At 48.2% G+C, this 11,729-nt stretch overlaps 2 protein-coding genes across 8 annotated transcripts in view; both read left to right on the top strand.

The window, feature by feature from the left end:
• LOC307070709 (neurotrypsin) overlaps positions 1 to 1,700 on the top strand; it is a 27,015-nt gene extending 25,315 nt beyond the window's left edge. Inside the window, exons 12-14 of the mRNA XM_079729313.1 lie at positions 160 to 282; positions 746 to 1,029; positions 1,336 to 1,700. Of these exons, the coding sequence (XP_079585439.1) occupies positions 160 to 282; positions 746 to 1,029; positions 1,336 to 1,655 (727 nt within the window). The 3' untranslated portion in view covers positions 1,656 to 1,700. The remainder of the gene's footprint in view (positions 1 to 159; positions 283 to 745; positions 1,030 to 1,335) is intronic.
• A 2,130-nt stretch (positions 1,701 to 3,830) lies between these two features.
• Positions 3,831 to 11,729, top strand: part of zswim8 (zinc finger, SWIM-type containing 8) — a 39,806-nt gene continuing 31,907 nt past the window's right edge. For all 7 annotated transcript variants that reach the window (XM_079729986.1, XM_079729985.1, XM_079729981.1 and 4 more), the window contains exon 1: positions 3,831 to 5,421. In XM_079729986.1, coding sequence (XP_079586112.1) covers positions 5,244 to 5,421 — 178 coding nt within the window. In that variant the 5' untranslated portion in view covers positions 3,831 to 5,243. The remainder of the gene's footprint in view (positions 5,422 to 11,729) is intronic.

Here is an 11,729-nt window from a genome sequence, read left to right as displayed (position 1 = left end):
ACATCACACACACACACACACACACACACACCACACACACACACACACAGGCTAGTTTTAAAAAGCTGTGCACTGTGTGTTTTATTGTGTACTCCATCTGAGTGTGTTGTGTGTGTTGTGTGTGTTGTGTACTCAATCTGAGTGTATTTTGTGCTGCAGGGGTGACTGGCCCTGGCAGGTGTCTCTGTGGCTGAAGTCTCTGTCCAAGGGAAACCATCCCCTGTGCGGAGCCACGTTGATCAACTCCTGTTGGGTCGTCACGGCAGCGCACTGCTTCAAGAGGTAGCAGGCGCCCTCTGGCGGTCAACTGTATGCACTACACTGGATTTAAAAAAACACAATTTCCATTTTATTTAATTAAAAAGGTATACACATATAGTCAACGACAATGTAATACACATATGATACTTCTCCCCAACCTTTATGGATTTTTTTAGATTATTCTATTAGATTAGATAGTATTGTGTGTATGTGTGGTTGTGGTTAATCAAATGTATATTCTCTCTTTTTGTTTTATTATAGTGTTTTTTTGTTTATTGACCTTGTATCTGTAACACATTACTTTCTCTTTAGGATGAAAAAAGTGTGTTCTCTTAAATGATGTGATCTCTTAGATCTCAGATAATGACTTATGTTCTGTGTCCGTCTGCAACAAGTCACCCATAGCCCACCTAATAAGCTGGAACCCCGTTAGCATCGTAGCACTGTTAGCTCCCTCGCTAACTCTTCCCTCTCCTCCCTATAGGTTCGGCAGGGACCCCGCGCGCTACATGCTACGGCTAGGCGACTACCACACTGTGGAGCAGGACGACTTCGAGCGAAGCCTGACCCCGGAGCGCATCGTGATCCACAGGAAGTACCAGAGCCAGGGCTGGGAGTACGACATCGCTCTGCTGCGGCTGAAGGGCGAGGAGGGTGGCTGTGTGGCCTCCAACCCCCACACGGGGCCCGTGTGTCTGCCGGCCCCGGGGCCTAAGCTGAGCACCAAGAGGCCCGCGGCCTGCGTCATCACCGGCTGGGGCATCACAGGTACGGGGGTCTGGGGGGGACGGGGCAGAGATACGTGGTGGTGATGACACATAATCAACACCGATTTTAGATGTTTAATTATGTTTTATTATAAGGATAAATACAATGTGATTCATCGAGTTTTAATTGGCTTACTTTTCTATTGTGTTTCAAACAGTGTTTTAAACAGTATTTTTTTTAAAACATTTAAAACACAACTCTGAAACCAACATCCCCCCTGCGTGCGGCCCAGTGCGCGCACACTGTACCTTTAAGGGCGTAGATCCTAGCCGTGCTCTGATTGGCTCCCTGCGGCTCCTCCCCCAGACTCGGAGTACTCCCGCACCCTGCTGCAGGCCTGGGTCCCCCTGCTGCCGTCCTGGAAGTGCAAGAAGCGCTACGGCGACCGCTTCACCAGCCGCATGATCTGCGCCGGCAGCGTCTCCGAGCACCGCCGCGTCGACAGTTGCCAGGGCGACAGTGGCGGCCCCCTGGTGTGCCAGGGGGAGGGGGGCCAGTGGGCGCTGACGGGGGTCATCTCGTGGGGTCACGGCTGCGGACACCCCTCCTACCCGGGCGTGTACACCCGGGTCAGCCGCTTCCTGCGCTGGATCGACCAGGTGACCGGCAAGCCCTCCAAACACTGACCGCCGTTGCCGCCATGACGACCACGGCGATGATGGGGTCGCCGGGCGGGGAAGGCGGTAACCGCGGTTACCGTGGGACTTCACGGGACGGAGTGGGGGGGGGGGGGGGGGGGGGGGGGGCGATCACACTGGTTCTTTGTAGACACCCAGGAAGTAGGTACGCCATAGGTCTGTGCGCCTCTGGGATTCTGAGAGCACCCAAAGGTAAACAAAGACACTAATTGAGTAACATCTGGCTGTTCTGTCGTAGGACAGATGTGTATGAAGATATACATGTGAGTACATGGATATGTCTGTCGCCCTGACGGGGGTTCCGATTTTGGGGTGGGGCGTGTAGCGTACAGCCGTGACGTGGAGACCCATGGTGTACTCACTACAGTGGGGCGTCTACACTGAGGTATCACCCGGCCGTAGCAGTATTTACGTGATGCCCGCTCGCTCCATCCATGCCCTGGTATCCTCCCACGTCGCCCATCCTCATGTTGTTCCAGGCCCCGGTAACGTGTCCTGGTAAGCATGTGTCGTTCTCAGTGCTACCCTCTCAGTGCTAGAAGCAGGTTACTGTATTTGCTTCTGTGTGGCTCTCTGCATGTGCCATGGAAACATGCCACCACCACCACCACCACCACCACCACCACCGCCACCTCCTTACCAGTAGTGAGATAGTACATGCACTATGGCTGCGCCATGCATCCTTTATAACCCAGTATGAATCCCCTTAGTGTTACCCTGGGGACCAGGGGGGTAAGGGTGTCATTTGACTGACAGAACGATGGATGAGGCTTGTCTGTGTTTTGGATTTGTACATATTTGACGAACTGTGCGTGTTATTGTGTTTCCTGAACATTCCTTTTGTGTTGTACACACTTCCACTGCCTTCTCTTGGTTATTCACACCGCCGGTCAAACCGTTCGACCTGAGGACTCACAGGACGGGTCCGGCTGCTGTTGTTTTATTCAAGGAGATTAAAGATGCTGATGGTAAGATTTAAGAGTAGAAAGAGAGAGAGAGAGATAGTAAATAAAGAGTTCAAGATTTAAAAAAAAAAAACAACGCAGACAATTCAAAACACTATTCAATGTTCTCAATTCTCCACAACAATATTCTCAAAGTGCATTTCACTCACTAACAGCTGACGGCCATTTCTCCAAAATGACTCTCAAATAATAACAGCTCTCAAATCTTACCTACTGCACCTTTAATGTTAGCTTAAGGAAATCTTATTTTTTTCAATGTGCTGTTCATTAAAGGGGCCTTCATACGAAAAATATTTTCCTCTTCCAAAAAAGACAAAAGAAATTCAATGTGATTATGAACCATCACAGGAGGGAGATGGCTGAGTTCCTACATTGCCAACAATGCATCAGAAGCTGCAGTAACTGTCTTGTTCACGTGCTGGTCTCTCTCTGTATTGTTTACTTGGCTTGAATAAAAGTCCTTCCTTCCTGCCTCATTATGATCTCTGACTTTGGATTAGTTTAAATTGGAAAATACAAATCCATAGTGATTATAGCTAGAACTGTGTGTGTGTGTGTGTGTGTGTGTGTGTGTGTGTGTGTGTGTGTGTGTGTGTGTGTGTGTGTGTGTGTGTTGTGTGTGAGTTTGTGTGATCATACACATTTTTTAAATTAAGTTGAGGTGTAGCATACTACTATTTTTAGTTTTATAGTTTTCTTTATTGAATCTGTGTCAATCAAGCACAACTCCAGCCATACTGGTGGAGCAGTGGGGAGGCCTAGATAGGACAACAATGGTTGGGAAACACTTTCCACTTTCCAATAGGTTGATATTCTTACATGTTAAATAGAAGGTCGATCTCTAAATTACAATATTAAACATAACAGTAGTGCCAATGACCAGTTCAGGGTCCATGTCAGTGTGGACCATAGGATTGTGTACACACACACACACACACACACACACACACACACACACACACACACACACACACACACCAGCTGCTCTCGCACTGGGCGGAAGTGGTAATCGCTGCTTGGGCCAGATAGCGGAAGTCGTAATCAGCTGGTGGCGGAGACCTCTGAAGAGAAGCAGCAGCGAGAGACATCTTCACCACCGGTCAACACCGGAGGAGAGAGAGAGAGAGAGAGAGAGAGATATAGAGGGAGGGAGAGAGACATATAGAGGGAGGGAGAGAGAGAGACATATAGAGGGAGGGAGAGAGATAGAGAGAGAGAGAGACATATAGAGGGAGAGAGAGAGAGAGAGCGAGCGAGCGAGCGAGAGAGCGAGCGAGATAGAAGGGGGGACACACTGATCACTTCTGGGGGGCCCCGATTGAACCGAGGAGGCTCTGAAGACAGACCCGGAGACGGCAAAACCGCGACCCGTCCTTATTCGGACTGTAATAACAACGAAAAGGACCGTGAAGAATTAAGGTGAAAGTAGCGGTGGTTCAGAAACGTCAGAAAAAGGGCTCCTCGATACAAAGACAAGAGGGTCCGACTGACACCACTACGTCCAACCGGGGGGTCGGTGAACCGGGAGCCGGTACCATGAGGAGGTCTGGCCGTGTGGACCCGCCGCGCTGCCGCCAGGTTTGACGGTGATTGGTGTTTTTAAGAGCCGATGTCAACACACACGGAGCCCGGAGGCTAGCTCAGGAGATTAGCATTAGCAGTTAGCCGCTAAGCTAGCGTTAGCATTAGCTTCTCGACAACTCCCGTCAAACCGGGACTCAACGACCCGGGTTCTGTAACCCCACCGACGCGTGTTTGTCTCCGAGGGGACCCCTCACACGGATGTCAGCGGCTGTCATCGTCCGTGTCGGCGGGTACAGCTGCTGTAAGCAGCCCGTGAGCCTTGTTAGCTCCAGAGGCTAACGTTAGCTCCCAGCGTAAGCACACTTCCATGGAGTAATTGGCTTTGCGGGGTTATCATATCAGGTGTTTCAGGCTCCGGGACAGGGCTGGACGGGGTCTGGACGTGGTCTGGATGGAGTCTAGATGTTGACAAGCTTAATGAATGAGTGCCGAGGCTTGGAGACAAAGTGTCCCCGCGTGCTGTGAGGGGTGGGGGGGTGATAAAGTCTCTTATTTTTATATTTTGGACTCATCGTCGTGGGGCACCGTGTCGTTACCTCCGACCCGATGGGATCGTGATGTTGTCGTCGGTGAAGACTGAATGGAAAGAGTCTCGCTTTGAGTCGGACCATCACCACATCATCACCAAACCGCTGTAGATGAGCTGTCAGCTCACCCTCCGCGGGGGTCCACGGGGCCCGGGGCTTTCACCGCCCTCAGCGGGGCCGTAAGAGACACTCCACGGACGCTTGAAACCGTGAGACACCGTCCGATAAGGACTACCGCTGCTCGTCTATATCTGTGTTTACTATTGGAGATCGGGGATCGATCGCTCCTACCTCGGTTTCTACCACAACGGGACAACTGTTGAACTATTCGGACCAGGTCTTCTTCGTCCCGTCCCCCACCACACAACCTTTTGAGGTCTGGGGACATTCACCCCGTCCCCCAACAACCTTTGAGGTCTGGGGACTTCCCCCCCCTCCCTTGGCGTAGGGGGCTGAGAGAGGCCGCAGCCGTCCGAGTGTGGTTCAAGCCGCCGTCCGTCATGGAGCTGATGTTCGCCGAGTGGGAGGACGGGGAGAGGTTCTCCTTCGAGGACTCGGACCGGTTCGAGGAGGACTCGCTGTGCTCGTTCATCTCGGAGGCGGAGAGCCTGTGTCAGAACTGGAGGGGCTGGAGGAAGCAGTCGGCCGGGCCGAATTCCCCCACGGTGAAGGTCAAAGGTGACGCTTGGCTTTTGTTTTCTTGTTTAAGTAGAAGGTTGGGTCACTTCTGCTACAGGAGAGACCTGGTCGTGATGATAACGTAAGGTTTGAGTCCTATCCTTACGGTTTTGGGGGCGAACAAAGTAAAATATGATGATTTGAAAAGGGTAAACTAAACAGTCACTAATAATATTAATAATAATTGCGTATTAATGGATTTTGTATATAATTGGATTCGGTATATTTTGTCAGTTATATTATTACCCTGAAATCTACTTAGTGCTTTCTACTATATATTATCTTTTCTTTATGTATTTTATGTTACTCTAGCATTTTGTTTTTCCACAATATTATGCTCTTAACAGGTTGTCACTTGTTGGTGACTTGTCATATTTATAACAATGTCCAGTCTGACTGTGTTGTTCTGAGCATGAGAATGTTCCGAGGCATTAATGTTAATAACCAGAACTGCTTTACACCCTGGTCTGAGAGGTATTGCTGAGGTAGACCTGAGACTACATTACTAGATTGAAACGTACTACGTTAAGTACTACAGTTACCACAAGGCCTCTGTTGACAGTCCTACCCTCCCCCACACTCTCTTCTCCCCACCCATCCTCCCCACTGCCACATGCAGTCCCCCCCAGGGTTTAACAAGTTGGTAGTCTCTAAGGGACCAGGCCGCTTTATCTCAACAGCAAGGAACAAAATGATCACAACACGGTCTAAGCTCATCACAAGGTTGTAATGGTATCAGGCTAAAATTATTTCCTTTCCCCCTAATCTTTGATAGTTTTAATCGTCATCAAAATTAAAAATGGGGTATTTTGGTCTTTATTTCATGACCATGGCAAACGGCGATATTTAATTATTTCTGAGCCCTATAATGTTGTTACTGTTTGCTAAAATAACAACATTATGCTTGATCAGAAGTAGTCTGCCCTTCAGTTAGGTTCTACCTGTCCTGTGGTTTACTGGGAAGGTCAACCTGGAGGGTCTGGGTTATCATTACCATCAGGGTACCGGTGTAGACCGACCAGCACCCGGTGACTCCAGCACCGTGCCATCTGGTAGGGCTGAGGCTCTCAGCAGAGAGGTTTCCCTGTCTCTGCTGAAGTCACAAGGCCACGACAGGTGGGTGTGTGTGGGCGACGGTAGCGCTGCCTGCATCAGGTACAGGCGTGGGCGAACGTCTGTTTGTGTCATTGTGTATTCCCGCTAATGTGTATTCTCTGAAGACATGATCCACCAACGAGCAGAGAGCAGAGCAGGGGTTAGAGACCTTCTCTCCCCCGTCTCATTCATTCCTTCAGCAGTGTTATTACTACTAGACATTATGTCTGGTGGTTTGGATGAAAAAGATCATAGGAGGATTCTTTGCCTGGACTTAGGTTTCGTGTTTGTGTGTGTGTGTGTCTGTGTGTGTCTGTGTGTGTGTGTGTCCAGGAGATGGTGGATCATGGTCTTGTTGGAGGGGGTCCATGTCCAGGTCATCTCAGAGCTTGAGGAGAGGGGCTTGTGTGGACTAGTTGAAATTAAGCTTTGAGGAGAGGGGGGTTTGGTATATCATGCAGGCAGATGTGTAAGCTTATTGGAGGCCTTCCAGAGAGAAACAGACCCACTGGATGCTGGTTTTAACTTATGAAAGGGCTGGAAGGGTTTAGTCTAGGGTGGAATGAAGAAGTGAGTGTTCTTCGAACGGCCGACGTTGGAACCGTACTGAATAACGTTCTCAATTGCCTTTGAAGAAAGGACATCGTAGTTCTTTTTTAAAGCTAAAATTTGCATTGTCTCCCCTCCTAAAGTATTGTCTGTTTCTTTTTTCATTTCTACGGTCAATTACCCTTCCTGAATACCGCTTTACAGCTGAGGTGTATGAAGTGTAATTGATGAGGAGGTTCTCAGTTTAAAGATGTCGCTTTGACACCTAAACCAGATGTTCAGTGGTCTATTGATGAGTCCCTCCATACTGATGAATCTCCCAGGACCCTGAATTGAGTGTTGCACATCTTGGCTGGTCTGAACCGGTCATCACAGCATTCTGTATTTATTTGAACTCCTGGCTTCCAAGTGCAACAGTCTTTATGTAATCGTACAAAGTAGTGGAAGGGCAAAACAGGATATTAGTCTTCCTAATGCGGCTGTGACCGGGTGAAGCACATTTCCTTAACATTTATTTAAGGTACTTAAGTTGATGTATTTCAGCCTCCACAGCTATGTAATGTGGTAATTACCCGGTACTTAAAGTCAGTACTAGTAAAAAATGGAACAGGGTTAGGAGAGCAGAGAGTTTAGTAAACATCGTACTATTAATTCCTATCGAGCTCTGTTTTGTAGTGTCTGTACGTTAGGACAAGGTCGGACATTAGGACATCTTGGAACGCTAGGCTTTGAGTCAAGTCAGTGTTCTTGGGTTATTCCTTCAAATTAGTTGGTCACAAAGGAACACAGTAGAGTGGTCCCAGCACCCAATCCGAAACGTCCTTCTAGGGGCCGTCAAGTCTGTGCTGAATGGACCGCAGACGTATAGTGATGGAACCGAACAAACTACAAGCATTAGAACGACAGTTACGTATTAGGTAGTCTGCTTTGTGGGCTAGTCCGTTTATCGGACGCAATAAACTTGTTTATTGCGTAACGAGTTCTAAACAGTAGGTGGTAGCCATGAGTGTACTGTTAATAAACAGTGAAATCATGAACCCAGGGTCCTGGGTTCGCTAGTGCTAGTGAGCGTTTAGTATCAGGACTCAGAGGGTGGGTGGAGAATGTGTTCCGCCGTGGGGGAAGGGGCCTGTGTTGTGGTGGTAAGGGGGAGCGGGGGGGGAGTCAGCTTTGTGAAGTGTACAGAAGCTCATGTTGTTCTCCGGACCCTGCTCCTTGAGGACCACGGGTCTGCTGGGAGAGGACCATAACATGAGGCTCATTGAGCAGAAGTGGCTGAAGTGAAGTTGCTTTGTTGAAACTTTTAAAGATTGTGTTGTTGTTGTTGTTGTGGAGTTTGTTTTGTTGTAGAACCTTATTCCACCTGAACATACTATTAGTTAATAAGAAGTTAATGATATCTAGCTTATGTTGATAGCTAATAGAGTAGTTAGTGTATATGAAGGCAGCTGTAAGGGTTTGAGTGAACCTGAATGGCGCACTGTAAACATTGAGGTAGCACGTTTACAACTTAGCTGTAAAGGTGGTAAGGATATGAAATGCAATGATGGACAACTAACATCTGCATCAGTGGCACAGCGAGGCTGTCAAACTTTCAAACTCTCTCTCCAGAGTCTTTGCTGAGAGTAAATCTGGAAACCGTTTAATGCCATTATGAAATCCTTGTGTAGTGTGGCAGAATGAATCGCATTGGCAACACGTAACTCAATAACCCTAAATCGACGTGTGTGTGTGTGTGTGTGTGTGTGTGTGTGTGTGTGTGTGTGTGTGTGTGTGTGTGTGTGTGTGTGTGTGTGTGTGTGTGTGTGTGTGTGTGTGTGTGTGTGTGTGTGTGTGTGGTTTTAAAACCAGCCGTGCCAAGGGGAGAGACGCAGTGAGCGAGCGAGCACCGTAGAGAATGGGAGTGAGTGAGTGGGAGAACGGCAAATCTTCACCTTTCACTGCCTGAGCTACAAAGGAACAGCTGTTTGAGCAGATCCCCCCCCCCCCCCCGCCCTCCTCTGATTGGTTGGCCGTCTGTAGTCAGTCACTGGGCAGCTACCAGTGGCTGCTCGCAACATGAACTCTACCTCGCCTGTATCCACCCTACCCCCCCGCCAGAGATCCTCTCCTCCGTCCTGCAGATTGACTCACTACCGTCACACACTTAGTCACTAGTATCACACACACACTGCCGTCACCCACACACTGCCGTCACACACTCACTGCCGTCACACACTCACTGCCATCACACACACTCACTGCCGTCACACACTCACTGCCATCACACACACTCACTGCCGTCACACACTCACTGCCGTCACACACTCACTGCCGTCACACACTCACTGCCGTCACACACACTGACTGCCGTCACACACACTCACTGCCGTCACACACACTCACTGTCGTCACACACTCACTGCCATCACACACACTCACTGCCGTCACACACACTCACTACAGTCACACACACTCACTACCGTCACACTTAGTCACTAGTATCACACACTCACTGCCGTCACACACTCACTACCGTCACACACTTACCCACTACTGTCACACACAAACTCACTACAAATACACAAACTCCCTACCCTCACAGAAACTCACTGCGGTCGTAAACAACCTCACTACAATCCCCACAGTTGTTTTATAGCTATTCATACTATTCGTTTTTCTAAGCTTTCACTTTGAATTCGGTTCAGATAAAACATCACATTGACGTGGCAATTTGAGTTCAGGTAGGCAGGGCCGCGAGTCGGGATGAATTAAGGTTGATTTTATTCAGTATCGATACATAAACCAAAATAGCCTTCTGAACAGAATTCTCATCTCTTGCATACATATCCTCAGACCTCCCATTTTGACCATGATTAGGGCAGTTATTGTCGTCCTATTTAATTCCGACTACTAATATAGAGACTAAACGAGGCCATTCCATGCCCCTCCTTAGGCCGTAAATAGTCCTGAGTGGTCTGAGGTGGCAGGTGTAGGGCTCACGGAGCAGGTGTCGACGCTGTGATTCACTGCTTCTCCAGAGGGTTCATGTTGTTTACCACGTCGACACCACCGCTCTGAGTCGACAACGCGGGTCTGTTCTGCTGCAGAGCTGAGAGAGCAGATCTACCTGCAGTTTAGACATTAGGGTCTGTTAGGCTGAAGGGATTCAGAATATCATGGATGTCAAATCTGGATTCAATACTTCACCAAATGCATGAGGAATGCCTTATAGACAAATCATACAGTGCTTGTGTTTTGTAAATGTTTTTCTCTTTTCAGAAGTATTTGTACTTTGACAGGTGCTTTGTGGGTATTTGTATTGTCTGTGTCCTAGGACAATACCACCTCAGGGCGGGTGCAGTTTGTTGCTCTGCGACTTTTAAATGTGATTTAGGTTGGGTTGTGATACTTGAGTAGTTTACCATCCTCTACCTCCATTTCAATTGAAACGTGTTGCTTGTTAAGCACTCAACTGCACCATATACTAGCACTGAGTTCTAACCTCAGCATCAACGCAGGCCCTACCCTCTGTCTATTGGTACTTACCCAGGATCAGGGCTGTACCGTGTAAGCCGTACATGTAGATTTAGGGCATTTAGCAGACGCTTTTATCCAAAGCGACTTACATAAGGACATTTCTCAGATGAAAAAGAAACAACAATATATTGCTGTCGGTACAGTGACTTATGTTCATAGAACCAAGTGCCGAGCACTAACAACGCTAGGTTAACCCGTTCCCCGTTTACAACAAAGATAGCTAGGATAAGATGCTACATGATGCTAGGTACTATTTTTAAGTGAAAGGACGTGCAAACATGCAATAAGTGTGTAAGACGGTGTGCGTGCAAAAGAGGGGTGAGTGCGTAAGGGATGGGTTGGGTGAGTTAGTGACAGGGGTGTGAGTGTAAGGGGGCCGTGCGTACCATGAAGTACTGCATTCTCATTGGCTACATCATTTGTGTCATGGTTTCAACCAATCGCAGCAGAGCACACCCCCATAGCAGGTATACAGTGGGGCAAAAAAGTATTTAGTCAGCCACCCATTGTGCAAGTTCTCCCACTTAAAAAGATGAGAGAGGCCTGTAATTTTCATCATAGGTATACCGCAGCTATGAGAGACAAAATGAAGACAAAAAAATCTAGAAAATCACATTGTCTGATTTTTAAAGAATTTATTTGCAAATTATGGTGGAAAATAAGTATTTGGTCAATAACAAAAGGTCATCTCAATACTTTGTTACATGCCCTTTGTTGGCAATGACAGAGGTCAAACGTTTTCTGTAAGTCTTTACAAGGCTTTTTACACACTGCTGCTGGTATTTTGGCCCATTCCTCCATGCAGATCTCCTCTAGAGCAGTGATGTTTTTGGGCCACACGGACTTTCAACTCCCTCCAAAGATTTTCTATGGGGTTGAGATCTGGAGACTGGCTAGGCCACTCCAGGACCTTGAAATGCTTCTTACGAAGCCACTCCTTCGTTGCCCGGGCGGTGTGTTTGGGGTCATTGTCATGCTGAAAGACCCAGCCACGTTTTATCTTCAGTGCCCTTGCTGATGGAAGGAGGTTTTCACTCAAAATCTCACGATACATGGCCCCATTCATTCTTTCCGTCACACGGATCAGACGTCCTGGTCCCTTGGCAGAAAAACAGCACCAAAGCATGATGTTTCCACCCCCATGC

Source organism: Pollachius pollachius (genome assembly GCF_949987615.1).
Source record: "Pollachius pollachius genome assembly, chromosome: 2".
Taxonomy (NCBI): domain Eukaryota; kingdom Metazoa; phylum Chordata; class Actinopteri; order Gadiformes; family Gadidae; genus Pollachius; species Pollachius pollachius.
Note: the sequence above shows the minus strand (reverse complement) of the source record. Positions and strands in the feature narration are given on the sequence as shown.